At 48.1% G+C, this 14,164-nt stretch overlaps 1 protein-coding gene across 2 annotated transcripts; it reads left to right on the top strand.

The window, feature by feature from the left end:
* The first annotated feature begins 4,038 nt into the window (after positions 1–4,038).
* LOC134488167 (homeobox protein SIX1) lies at positions 4,039–13,327 on the top strand. Of its 2 annotated transcripts, none has more exons than XM_063290454.1 (2): positions 4,039–5,232; positions 11,826–13,327. In XM_063290454.1, the coding sequence occupies exons 1-2, from the start codon at positions 4,673–4,675 to the stop codon at positions 12,118–12,120; spliced, it is 855 nt and encodes a 284-aa protein (XP_063146524.1). In that variant the 5' UTR covers positions 4,039–4,672; the 3' UTR covers positions 12,121–13,327. The 2 variants fall into 2 exon arrangements, with proteins under 2 accessions (XP_063146524.1, XP_063146525.1); XM_063290455.1 differs by having other exon boundaries at positions 4,039–5,173; positions 11,826–11,969.
* The last annotated feature ends 837 nt before the right edge of the window (positions 13,328–14,164 follow it).

Below are 14,164 nucleotides of genomic sequence, written 5' to 3' on the forward strand. Positions count from 1 at the left end.
TCCCACAATAACTCAACCTCGGGAACTACGTTGCACTGAGAGAGAGAAGATCTGGCCCAAAGTCACCCAGTGACCTTCTGTGGTTGTGCGGGGTCTCGCCACTGCACCAGACTGGCTCCCACTAGGCTGCTGTGCAGCAGAACACCACCATCTTTATGGTGCCTGGTTGCCAAAGCAAGCTGATTCACAGACGTGTAGAGGGAACGTAGTCTCCAATTTCAGTGTAATGCACAACATTCAAGAATTGGAATGGCTTAGCAATCCACAGTACAGATACCACCACATCTGTATTACAGCGCAGACTTCCCTAATTAGATCCCTTCCAGGTATAGTGGGCTATGAGTCCCATAGGCAGTTTGGGGAAGACTAATTCAGAACTATAAAAGTTAGATGGAGACACAAAGGATCAGTAAACATTTTATTCTTGTTTTATGTGGTTTGGGGGGAGGGATTATTAAAAAAAAAGGTGGAGTATTACAGAAAAGTCAGGAAAATACATGCAAATGGCCCAAATAGGGTTTAAAGTTTATTTTCACAACAATCTTCTACACATTTACATAGAAGTAAGCCTCACTTCATTCAAGGAAGTTTCCTTCCACATAAATATTCATATGATTGAATTAACAAGCTAGATTCTTATACCTAGCCAACTTTGACTGATCTCAAAAAACTAAATGAATGGGAGACCACCTAGAAATCCCTAGGCTGAAGTTAGACTGGGAGGGCAGGCAGGAAAAAGGAAATATCCCAGAAAAAAGGCAGCGTCAACCCATTTTGATACTGTTGCCCAGAAAACAACATGCATCTCTCCATGAAGTCCCCAGGAGCTGGACTTCAAGGGGATTTTTTTAACTGTTCAGGGAGTCTGCTTTCCTTGAAGTAGTGGGGCTGGCTCCAAAGTAAACCTATGAATTTGTACTGTTCTTTCTTCCTGAGCAAAGCTGCCTGTTTCTTATAGCTCTGCAGGGGAAAAAGTGAGAGTCTTTTAGAAAAGAATATGCATGGAGCCTCTCCAAATATTTCTGAGTGAAGTAGGGCCTAAACAGTCATCAGTTCTGCTCCACTCCCAGCTCTTCCTTGCCAATTGGTGTGTTCCCACCACCCACTGAACCACAAACTAGCTGAACACCTTTTAACCCAAGGTTGAAAATCCAGCCAAGTGTGCTTGGTTCATAATTTTGTGTGTGTAGCAAACCTAGAATGAGCAAAGGATAGCAAAACTAGCCCTGGGCAAATGTGATTCATTGATTCAACCAGCTTCTATATTTCCTAGAGGAGAAGCCGAGGGGCACTGCATGGCCTTTCGTGGTAACATGGGAAATGCACACCAGCCAGATCCATAAATTAAGAATAAACCTAAACCTCCAACCCAGTTCCTCAAACAATTAAGCTGTAGCTCTGGAACTAAAGTGAAAGATCGCAACCCCAAACATTTCCGCCACTGTGAGGGAAGATAGTCAGACAGAGCACATGTATGTACCTGGGAGTTTGCTCTGCATTCATAGGACAGCTTGAGCTGTCTTGGAGTGGGGGGGGGGGGGACTGAAGGGTGTCACACACAACAGCCATATAAATGCTCAAACATTGTAGCTGGAAATAAATGCCCCTGGAAAAATTCTAGCTAAAGAGAGGTGAGCTTGGGGTGGAAGACTGAAAGGTTTCAGTGGTCCAGGTAGGCTTACTTGGCCCCCCATGCAAAGGATTGACCCACCCACCTCCTTAAGGATGCCAGTTTCAAATCTAAGCACCACTTTTGCTTGGCTTTGCTGCAACAAATTCCCTCTGGCCGCTTTAAATTCTGCAGTGAATTTAAGCAAACGAAGATCTAAGATCTAGAAAGGCACTGGTTTGCAGTATTGGCTGGTGCTTCTTTGCTTATCTTGCCCTCATTGTTCTTATCGCAGGTCCTGCCTCTACTCCTGACACAGATTACCTTTATTTGGATGGGCTTTAATTGTTTTGCTGACTCTCCCAGGCAAGTTGTCTTCCTCCACCCCATAATTGCTTCTTAAACCGGGCACCTAAAAGAATAGCTGTGAGAACTGATGGTACTAGGTGCAAATGCAGGAAATATGAAGGATTATAACTCAGAAATTTCTTTTTAATCCCCCCAATGTCACTCAGAGTAGAGGCTGAACCCCATTAAAGTGAAGCTCTAGTTATGTCTGCTCAGAAGAGAAGCCCGTTGAGTTCAATAGGAGTTAGTTCCAGTGAATATAGGGTTACACCATAAGATTCTTGTATTGCATTTACATGTTATGTGTTAGCTTATCCAGCTAGGTGACATCGCTAGCAGATTTTGGCTTTCCAAGAAAATACAAGCATGGTAATTGGATGGGAGGCTATCAGGAAATCCCAGAGCTGTTGGCTAGACTGAGAAGTAAAAAAAAACATTCTGAAAAAAGGCATTGGGACAGTGGCAAACTATTTCCATATGATGGTTTAAAAAAAATACACAGATGTGTCTAGGAGTTGAGTTGCACTCAGAAAAGTCTTTTTTTCACCACCTCTTCTCCAGGAGCAAGCATAGTCTCAACCCCTGATTTCATCCTCATCAGCTGCCTGTTCGGAGTGAGGGAAAATGACCTTAATGGAAATGTTCAAGAACCATTACCTAGGCAAAAGGGGCTGAAACATTTTTAAAGTCCAGAACAATGAGATAACATTTGGAAGGGTTCTGGCTCCCTGACTCACTGGAGTATAAGAAGGGGGAGACAGGTACAACACAGTTAGATTCTGTTATTATAGCCAATCTCAATAAAAGTAGTTTTACCTTTCCTGTGGAGTTGATTTCCTGGTCTGATCTACCTAGTGGGGCTGACATCACCTGAGAAAACCATGCCTGGCTAATCATGGCTACTTGAGCATATCACAACTAGGTCACCCAGCCATAGTTTATAAACACAAGGCTGAGTTCACACAAAAGGGTAAACCAAAACCAAACAAAGAAGTGTGATAGTGAAGCCAGTTGGTGACTGACTCCAAGTTTCATGAGACTTAGACCTGGGTCCCCTTAGCCCTAGTAGTCCAACAATTTGAAGGGCTGGATTCTTGTTAAATTCCACCTGCTTACTCTGTCCATTAACATTGCTGTGACCTGAAAGCCCGAAGTGTGCATATTCGGAGGAGGCCAATCTCCAACTTTTATGGGATTGAATTCCCCAGATACACCTGGGAAAGCTGCAACTTTATTGAGAGTGCACATCCCAAAAAGCACCTGGTGATAAGGCTTCTTTCCAGGTCCAGGGAATAAACTGGGTCTGGCTGTGAGACAGCAGGCGGTACCATGGCCTGAGCATCCTTCTGTCTCCTGATACCCACCAGCTGGGAATTATGGGAAGAGGCCAACCAAATCTGAGAGACCCATGCTGGAGAAGGCTTCGAGGACATCAGTTCTAGAGTGCCTCTCCGGAGGCAGCATTGCCATCCTTGGCTCTCTTAGGTACTGCTTGTGTTTCCAGATAGTATTGCCAATGGAACCAGCACGTCGGCTCCTTCAAGTCCACCAGTTTGTACCCAAAGGACTTTGGGAGCAGTACCCCCCTTCCCCTTCCCCTTCCTCCCCTGCTTGGTGCAAGCCACAGAGCCTAGCTTTTAAGGTTGGAATCAAAGCTTCAGTCCATCAATCCTTCGATTGTGATGATTATTAATTTTATGATTAGGAAAATCTCCACCTCCAATCCTCTGAAGGCAAAGTTATGAGTCTCTTTTAATTATTTAGCGCGTACCATAAGCTATTCATCTGGGGCATCATTTATTCATTCACAACATTAAGGTAATTAAATATGAGCTCACCGGGAACGAGCGAGTCTTGAAAAGGAGGAGGAGGCCGGTTGGTTGGCTGGTTGGTTAGATGGATGGATGGCCAGTGAAGAGATGGGCCGAGAAAAGGAGGGGGAAGAGAGGGGGCTGGTGAGCTGGCTGGCTGGGGGTGGGTGTTGGCTGCTGCTTCTTTTAAAGTCTGCAATAATTGATTTGCACAGAATTTCGTTCCCCTTAGCTGACACTTGAGAACCGGCTCATCTTGCAAGGTCCTGACGTGTCTCCCTTCTGGGGGCAGATGGAGAGAGAGAAAAACCTCTAGCTGCTCGCTTTCCTTCTCCCTGGCAGTTAGTCGCTCGGCTCCAACCAGAGCGTCCGCGGCTTAGAGCGCCGAGCAAGCCCAGCTCCGCCGCAAACCCCCTTCAGCGCCAGGCTGAGGCGAGACTGCCTCGGGGCGGCCGCCTCCGCACCCGCTCGCTCGCTGGCTCCCGCGGCTGCCGCTTGGACTGGGCGCGCGCTCCGATAGGCGCTGGAAGCGTCCAATCAGAAGAGCCCGGACACCGAGGCGGCTTTAAGCCTGGCTGCGGGAGGACCCCAGCAAAAGTTTCCCCGGCAGCAGGAACTCTCCGAGAGCATCCACTTCCTCGCCGCCGCCTTCTGCTGCGCGGAGCCACGCTTCCTCGCCTGAGTCCGGCCGGCTGGCTGGGGCCACCGCCCGTTCCTTCGGGGCGCGCGGACGCGGCTCCCGCTTCTGCCGGCCCTGGGGGCAGCCGGGAGGGCACCGCCGCTTCCCTCCGGCTCTTCTTCGGGCCCCCCCAGCCCCACACCGTTCGGCCGGCTGAGCCCGCGGCGGTCGGGCTGAGGGGCGGTGGCGGCGGCGGCGCAGCAGCAGCAGCTCGGACCCGGAGCCATGTCGATGCTGCCGTCCTTCGGCTTCACGCAAGAGCAAGTGGCGTGCGTCTGCGAGGTCTTGCAGCAGGGCGGCAACCTGGAGCGGTTGGGCAGGTTCCTCTGGTCGCTGCCCGCGTGCGACCACTTGCACAAGAACGAGAGCGTCCTCAAAGCCAAGGCGGTGGTCGCCTTCCACCGGGGGAACTTCCGCGAGCTCTACAAGATCCTGGAGAGCCACCAGTTCTCTCCGCACAACCACCCCAAACTCCAGCAGCTCTGGCTCAAGGCGCACTACGTGGAGGCCGAGAAGCTGCGGGGTAGACCGCTGGGCGCCGTCGGGAAGTACCGCGTGCGGCGGAAATTCCCCTTGCCCAGGACCATCTGGGACGGCGAGGAGACCAGCTACTGCTTCAAGGAGAAGTCCCGGGGCGTCCTGCGGGAGTGGTACGCGCACAACCCTTACCCGTCGCCCCGGGAGAAGAGGGAGTTGGCCGAAGCCACGGGCCTCACCACCACCCAGGTTAGCAACTGGTTTAAAAACCGGAGGCAGCGCGACCGAGCGGCAGAGGCGAAAGAGAGGTGGGTTCTGCTTATGCTTGGGGCTCTTCTGGGGACAAAGAGCTCGGCGGCCCCTAGAGCAGCTCTCTCGGGGAAGGGGCTTGGGGCAGGTTCCGCCGAACTCCCGGGTGCTTCCTTCGCGCGGAGCCTTGCGCTGCTCGGCCGGGGTAGAGACGGGGCAAGAACTTCCCCATCACCGGAGCGCGGAGTGGTAACCAAATAATGCAAGGTACGGACGATCTGGACAGGTTTGGCGTTGTACAGCCTACCGCGGTACAGCATTTCGGGCTCTCTTGGGGTTTGGGTTTGTGCGAACCCACTCCCTGAGCGAACCTGGGGCCCCGTGTGCCGTGCAAAGCCCAGCAACTGAGTGAACTCAGTAGGCCCTGGTGCGGTTAACCCTGGTCAGCGTGTTGGGCCAAGGACGAGCCTTCTCTAAAGTTCTGTGTTCTTCTTCCCCTTGGTTTGCTAAGCAACGATTTCACCGCGCTTCCATGCACCTCTAACTTCCAAGGGATTAGGCCACAATCCTGCTCGTTATTTACTTAGGTGGGAGTGTCCTATGAACCCAACAGCACTTTAGTTCGATGGCTGTGCCTGTAAGAAGGCAGAATAATTGCGTGGTTAACCCTCGTACCCAAAACCAGCCGGCCCTGAGCTTTAGTCGGATGGAACCGCTAGAGCTCCATCTGGTGCTCTCCAGGTGTGGAACTGTAGCTTCCAACACCCTCAGCTGGCCGGGAGTGATGGGAATCATAATCCACTAAACAGGGGACACCAGGCTGGGGAAGCCGGAGCAGCACCGGAGAGGTGTCAGTTAATGGTATTTGCATTCTCTCTCCCCCCACCTCACCCCTCCCTTGGCTGGGGACCCTAAAGAGAAGCGATAGGATGCCTTTTGAAAGACGCTGCAATAATCCCGTTTTTCTTCAGGTGGTCGGGCTGAGGGAAGGAGCACTCGGGAATGAGCGCTCAGTCTTCCATGCGGAGAGAGAGGAGGAATTAGAGCCCCCCACATTTTCATAAGGTCTCTTGATAGAATGTAAACCTTTTCATAAGGGAAAGCTTTCCCCCAACGGGTACTGCTCCAACACACAACGCAAAGTGTTTGGCTTGTTCTGGGAGGATCAAGCTGAGCAAAGCAGCCCCCTCGAAGGCCACCACATTGCTTTTTTGTAGCCCCCATCGTCTTCACGCCCCCCACCCCCGGCATTGGTCCACTGCTAGTCTCTGGTTCCTTCCCATTTTCTTTCCTAATTTTTCCTTTTGGCTCTTGCTACCTGCCCCTGGATGCTGCCCCGCGGCTTCACAGCTCCGCATATTCTGCTGGGGGATATTCTCTGAACGGCCTCCTAGTCTTGCGCGGTTCTGGTGGAAATCCTGCCTTAGCAACCAGAACTTATGGGCTGGAGGATTCTGTCTTTTTATAGCACTGGAGTGTTTCTAGTAGGGTCAGGGTCTCCAACCTGGCTTGTTGGGGTCCAGACTGGCATGATTTGAAAACCAAATATTGACTCCAGAGAGTGAGTTTGCAAGCCACCATTTCCCTGATGATGGTGGTGGGGATGATAATTAGTATTATCATCATCATCACCACCCCACCATCACATCATCAAGGCAGAAGGAAAGGGGAGGGGGAATCTCAACCGCACGTCCAGTTCAGATCTGCAGATTTTAAAAGTTGGGAAAGAAGAAGCCAGAAGGGATGTTCACCTCCCGAGGAAGGGCGCCTTAGAGAAGGGCCATAAGATTTGAAAGGGGCTGCTTAGTCTTTCTGGCTTTTCGCAGCTAAAGGTTAGATTGGGGAGGTCACCTCCGGAAAAGGCCCAGAGGCTTTTCTGGGGATACTTCCAGCCTGCACTCCTAAGCCTGTTTCTGCGTCACTCCTGGAATGAGGAGGAACTCGGCTGACACCCCCCCCCCCCCCCGCGGCCAGAGCCTCCTCAGCCCTCTGTCACCTGGAGGGCTAGAGAGGGGACCTGGTTGAAGGCCCCAGTGTGGGGCCGGCCGGCCGGTGTCACTAGCAGACCGCGCGCGCGGGTGCTGAGAAAAAGAAGCGTCAGAAGAGTCAGTGGGAAGGCGGCTTTCTTCCTTATAGCCAGAGCCATCCCCCAGTTAAATGGAAGCGCTTAACATTAAGACGGCTTACATGTGTTTAGGATTAGGGTGTCAGTCGCACTGATGGGTCCCAGACTTTCCCCACCCAAGATCTGTTCAGAGATCTCGTGGTGAAATCCAGGGACCTCTATTTCCAGATCCTACCCCACTGGAGTGCCAGGCTGGGCCCAGGGTTATGTTAAATATGGTGCCATCAGGCCCCTCAGAGGGAGGAACAAGTGTGTGTGGAGAGGTGGGTGGTGGTGGGAAGAGGGCCGCCCCCAACAACCTTTGTCAACTTGATGTCCTCCAGATGTGTTGAGACTACAGCTCCCGGGGTTCCCAAGCAGCCCTAACTAGGAATTCTGGATGTTGTAGTCCCTGCACATCTGGCTGACCCCAGGCTGAAGGAGGCCACAGCGTCAATTGCTGCAGGAGCAACGGCAAGGGCGGGGGAAGGGAGGCACAGGGCGCGAGAGCTGGGCTCTGCCCCCGAACTAGACAGCAGGACTAACCGGAGTGTCCAACTCATTCCGTTGGGGGTTTCAGCTGCTGAAATTGCCAAGTGCAGCCTGGAAGCGAAAACTGAGAACCCGGGTTCTGGCGTTGCACCATCAGGATCGGGCGTAAAGTAAGTTACTGTGGCAGCGGCAGTGGCGGCCGGCTGGGCCCCGGAAGACTGCAAGGGACCTTGGGCTACCTCGCCAGCCGCGGCTCTTTCAGTCTTTAGATCTCCCAATCTCTACGGACTGGAGCATTTGGAGAAAACGGTCTCACGCCCTTCTCCTTGTGGATGGCCTCTGGAAAATAGCCCCCTCCCTCCCCGCCTTTCTCCACAACAATGAACGCAGATTGGCGATTTCCCGAGGCGACCTGGAGCTGTGCTGTCGGCTTTAGAGGTGGCACTAAACGCCTTATTTTGGAATCGTTGCCGAACCCTCCTCCTTCTGAAAGCACATACTGCTTGTCTGTAGAAAGAAATCAGTTCGTCGAGATCATTCGGATACAGTTTGAAAGTCTTGGGCGCAAACCAGTAGCCGCATGGCTCTTTAACAGAAAAATACAAAATGTTTAGAAGCAGACTGTGGAGTGCTGGGCCCAAGGTCCCTCGATGTGCACACCGTGGGGAAAATTTTCCCCAAGCTGGAAGTAAACATGCATGCTCGGGCTGCGCCCAGAGACATTTTTATACGTAAATGTTCGCGTTTTCCAGAGTGGTGGTCTAAGCAGGAGTGGGCCTTAATTTCAGAGTAAATAAAGTGAGTCTGGTGCTCCAGCTTTCCGTGTCTGGAAACATCACACCTTGCCGATACGGGCTAGAATTATACAGTTTCACTAACAACATACATTTTATTCATAGATAAAGATGTTTTTACATGCTCTGATGTAGGAAATGGAATCAGAGAAACCGGAGATTCCACCATCTGACAGCATGTTCAAGACTGTCAAGTTCAGTCTACTTTAAACTGCCAGATAAACTGCCATTTCAGTGTTAACTTTTTGGGGAAAAAACCCAACCCGGATGAATATCTTATTTGAGATAATGTCCTTAAAATTAGTTTTCATTTTCAAAAATCCCATCATTAAAATTTGTTGCATTTTTCCTGGGCTCCCAGCTCTGCAGAGACGGCTTTCCTGCGTTCTGGACAATTTAACATATAAAGGCTCATTGCTAATGCCAACCTTGGTCGGGCCGCGATAGCTCTGTGCAGCCGTCTAAATTGGCAGCCAAATGGTGAAGCCCTGGAGGAAAAAAAAAACGCCAGTCTCTCTGCAGAAGACCCGAGAACGTTTTTGCTCTTCTTTTTCCCTGAGTAGCCTCTGGGTTACCGCTGGAGCCGTGGAAACGATCCGGCAGCCACACTCAAGCGCTTTGGGCTGCCATGCCTCGGGAGCAAGACTCGCTGGGCTCCGCACAGCTTTGCAAGATTCGGATCCCTTTTGTGGCATTGGAATCGATGCCACCACGCAAAAGTGGCATCGCAGCCTGGGGATGAATGGAGGCCGGCAAAACAGGACCTTAGGCCTTGATCACCTCTCCTCCTGGTCCCCATCCAAGAGGCAGATTGTATTGCAGCGAGAAGGCAAGCCTAACCCCCAACTTCTGCACCTCTTTCTTAAAATAACCCACACTCGCAAGGGTGACATTGGCCAATGGGAAAGATATGCCATGTGGAATGCGCCCCCAAAGGGAGAAGAATTCAGAGCCGCTGAGGATGTTCCACGCTCCTGAAGTATTCCGTGTGATTCGTTCACCACCTTTTACATGCCTCTTTGGGGAGCTCAGTTTAATGGGACGTGCAGCATCCCCACGTGAAGAGTTTGGCAGCCGGTCCTCAAGGGCACAAGCAGGGAAGGGAGGACCACCAAGTCACCGACCGACCGACCGACCGGCCTTCCAAATTGTCTCCCAATTTCCAAATTAGATCGCGGGTACGGACAGTTACCACTTGCTGCTGCTTTCATATCCTGCAACTGCTCTGCATCTTCACTGGTGTTCAAAAGTCCTTAAACCGGAGTGACACACATCTGCCAATAAGTTAGGGTCCCTCCCCGCGGGGTTTGGGAGTAACCCCAAGAATGCAGATGGACTGCCTTCCAGCTAAACACTCTTGAGCTACATGATATAAACCTGTCTTTTATGATCTGGATAATAACGGGTGACTTCCCATTTTTTCCCATAATTAACTTTCCTAATGTTGTAAGGCTGCAGATTCCAGGAGGAACGACACCATTCCTGCTGGTTGAAGGGCATTGCGTTCAGCTGCCCAAGACCTTCCTCACAGAAGGATTTTACCACCCGTCAAGATGTGTGTTACCAGTTGTGACACTGAAAGGCACAATTAGACCTCAGATCTATGCACATTCAGACGCCTGAATCAGTTCAGTTGAGGCAGTGAGACTTTCTTCTTGGTTGGCTTGCGAATTCCTTTTAGGAAGAGGGAGAGCTTTGCATGCCTGATTGAGACCTCAGAATCGAGAAAAGCCCCTGTTGTCCTTCTGAGATGCTTTGCTTGGAAGTAACTTCTTCTTAATCTGGAGGAGGGATTTTTTTTCCCTCAGGAAAACGTCAGGGGGCTCAAAGTATAACGACAGGCATGAGTCTAAATTTTCTTTTGCAGCATTCTATTTTTTAAAAAGTTAACAGTATTTTTTTTAATTGTAAATGCTATTTTTGTAAGTTATTTAATATTATAATGTAACAGAACGCAGTGAATGGCCACACCTTCATAAAAAGTCTTCCTTCTTAATGGAAGAATGTGTAAGTTATGTCTCACAGTGATTTCAAAAGGACCTAAGTTGCAACTCTGTAATCAATTATCTGGGAATGCTGGCAGGATGTATTTCTAGGTACAATGCCTTGCAAGGGGCTGAGGATGGAATATAGGTGGATTTTCAATTTTCTTTTTTTTGAAAGGTAATCATTTCCGAGACCGGTTTCATGAATTTCTGTACTTTTAAAGCATTTTCTTTGCCTCTCTTTTTCTTTTGCTTCAGTTTTCATGTTTTTAATTCAACTGCAAATCATTCTGAAGCAATTCCCATTCCCTCAATAGGGCTCCCCTCCAAGACAGCTGCTTTAGGATCCCGGCAAGTAGCGCAAGGCTCTAGCAAGTTCAAGATGTTTCCTATTTTCCTCTGCAGGCTGCATTCAAGTCATTTCCTCTTCCCAATCCTAAGCACAGGCATGCTGAAGTTAGCTTCTGCTGTCAATAAGATAATGAAATAATAGATGTAATCAACACACTAATTGAATACTAATTAGTACTAATATTAATACACTAATTAGATTAAATGTCATATCCTTAAAGTTCTCCAATTTCAGGAGGACTTATTTCCCAATAGAGGAAATAAAGAGAAACTTGGGATTTTCAGGACACTTTCAAAAGGTGTCCTAGGCTCCTTGAGTTGAGATGGACTCACACTGACTTTCTAAACACATTCTTGCAGTCTTCTTACATGACAGCAAATCTCACTGAACACAGTGTAACTTATTTGAAGTAAATCACACAAGGAACAGCTCAATTCTATATATTTTTCATTGCAAGTAAACGGAGAGGGGGGAGGGGAGAGGGGGGGGGAGAAGTGTCTTGAAGGAAAAAAAATGTATTGCAATGCCTGATGTTATCTGGCTAAAATGGGTGGGGTTCCTATGTATAAAATACATTTTTGAGGAAAGAGACTTTTTAAAAGTGTAGCTATTCTGAGACAGAAAGTTCCAGCAAAGGGGTTTATTACCAGTGACTGAAACTTTGCAGGGATCTGAGAATTACAGCGGATTTTTTTCTTGTTCTAGGGACAAGGTGCCAGTTATGCATTTAAGCCAGCCTTCCCTAACCTATGACCCTCCAGATGTGTTGGGATCTTGCCAGGAATTCTGGGATGTGTAGCGTCAATCTGTCTGGAGAGTTCCAGGTTGGGGAAGGCTTTTCTAGGATTACTATTCCACCCCCCCACCCCCTTCTGTAATCAGTCTGGCATATGGCTAATTTCTCCTTTCTCACCCTTCTTCCCAGAGAAAACACTGAAAACAACAACACATCTACCAACAAGCAGAACCAGTTGTCTCCTTTGGATGGGGCCAAGCCACTCATCTCCAGTTCCGAAGAGGAGTTTTCGCCCCCCCAAAGTCCAGATCAGAACTCCATTCTCCTGCTCCAGGGCAACCTGAGCCATGCCAGGAACTCCAGCTATTCCTTGACCGGCTTAACCGCCTCGCAGCCGGCCCACAGCCTCCAGCCTCACCAGCACCAGCTGCAGGAGTCCCTCCTAGGCCCTCTCACTTCCAGCTTGGTGGACCTGGGCTCATGAGTTTCTCCCCCCCACGCAAGGTGGGGCTTGTAAATAAGGGAACTGTGTCATACAGCTTTCCCCCCTCCCTCATTTTGTTTTTCCAGAATGTTCCTGGTGATTTTTAAAATGACTTTTAAAAATCGCTTCTGAAACCATCCGTTTCCATTTCTCTTTATGCAACACCTCTCCCTCTAAGCCATCTTTTGGGTAGCCAAACAAAGAGAACATCCATCCTGAAATGCATTTGTGGGGCAACCCTTGGTGTCATCCCTCCATTGCATTCTTTTCAATTTACTTAATCTTTCCTGAGTTGGAATGACAGATCGTTACATTTTATTTAAAAGGATAGGGAGCATTACCCAGCCAAGTTAAGCACTTAGATTCCATCAATTTCAAAGAGAGATTTAAGCACTGTGGATTTCAAAATGGTTAACTTGGGCTGTGTCCTATATGTTCCTTTTGTTTTGTTTTGTTAGAGGAGAAAAAGAACGCAAATATTTTATAGCAGAATCCTAAGCATTCTTACTCAGAAATAAGGCCCCTTAAAGTAAGTGAAGCCACAAAGCAAATTCATGCATGTTTACCCAGAAGTTTGCTAAATGGGGCTTATTCCTAAGCCCATATAGGAAGGTGCCCTTACTTTCCACTAAGGACTTAGTGATATATTTTAATAGATGGTGGTGGGTAGTTATCTTGGCTTGAATTTTTAGGGAAAAAAGATGGGGTGTAAAATACCAAAAAAATTAATTCTAAAAGGGAGATCTGGAGAGGGCAAATTAAGTTTACATTTTTCTTTTTGGTCAGGCTTAGATTTCTGAAAAGATTTTGAAGTAGCTTAAAAACTGGAAAAAATGATGCAGTATTAGGTGAAGAATGTTAAGTGCCTATGTCTTAATGCAGAGGTGTGAGCCCTTTATGTTAGATTAAAATTTTATGAGAGAGTAATTTCATGTCAGTCATTTTTCTGTTTATGGTGAATTTTGGAAATGAATCTGTGTGATTTTTTTTTATAATAGCAACAACAAAAGGTAAGATGTCCACTTACCTGGACATCTTTCATAATCCAGACTCTTTTTCTAGGTTTTATTTCTGTCTGTCTCTCTTCTTCCCTTTCCCATATAGTTTGGCTTGAGAAAACCAACTGGCAATTTGATTACCACTAGTAGCATGTGCTTTCATTTCCAGGTTTCTTGTACCCAAAGAAATCTAAATTAAACATGATAAGACTGACGAGACTCTTAATTTTATTTATAACTGGATAATATTCAATTTGTATTCTCTCCCCCCACCCTTCTGCTATTCTTTCTATGCCTGAAAGTCATTCAAGTTGGGGGTTGAATTTATTTACTCCAGAAAAATTTCCTTCATGTTTCAATGAAGGTCTTGCACAGGAAGACTGGAGACAAGACCTCCTAAGCAGATGGTCTCTTCTTTAGGCAAAGGAGTCCAGGATATTTTCAAGATCTTCTTTACCTTTCCTCCTCACTTAAGACAAACAAATTAACCTCTATTCAGAGAGAATATATGTTAATGCCCCCTCTTCTTTTCAGGCCAGGTGGAGCTTACAAAACATATGCAAGTTTTTGAATTTCCAAGAATCTTCCTTAGGCAATATGCTTTAAAAGGTGGAGCAGAGAAAATGGGGCTGGTGTTTGGACTATGTCTGTGGCAGGTTATAGTCTTAGCTGTAATTGGAATTCACAGTGATTTCTTCTGTTTGTTTATCCTGTTTTGAAATGATCTTCTCTGGTGAAGAGTTTGAAAACTCCAAGCCACGAGCACCATTTTGTAAATCTCCAGTTGGCCTAATAAAGGCACTGACTTAACATGGAATTTAGATTACATATGAAAACTGGAACATTATGCACATTGACATTTTTGCTGGTCTTAATGGGGGAGAATTAAAAGCAATGGATCATTTAGCAGGGGCTTAGCTTCAGAAGGCAGTTCAGATTTACTGCACGACAAGACCCCCATAGTGTTTATGCACATTTGAGTCAGCACACTAAGGCACTGAACAGACCTGTTCTCACACTATGCTAAGCAATGATGTGTTGGATTA

Source organism: Candoia aspera, chromosome 1, assembly GCF_035149785.1.
Source record: "Candoia aspera isolate rCanAsp1 chromosome 1, rCanAsp1.hap2, whole genome shotgun sequence".
Taxonomy (NCBI): domain Eukaryota; kingdom Metazoa; phylum Chordata; class Lepidosauria; order Squamata; family Boidae; genus Candoia; species Candoia aspera.

Coding starts and splice junctions, on each gene's coding strand:
- LOC134488167 (XM_063290454.1), top strand. CDS start 4,673: ATGTCGATGCTGCCGTCCTTCGGCTTCACGCAAGAGCAAGTGGCGTGC. Junction 5,233..11,825: donor GCGGCAGAGGCGAAAGAGAG/GTGGGTTCTGCT, acceptor CCTTCTTCCCAG/AGAAAACACTGAAAACAACA.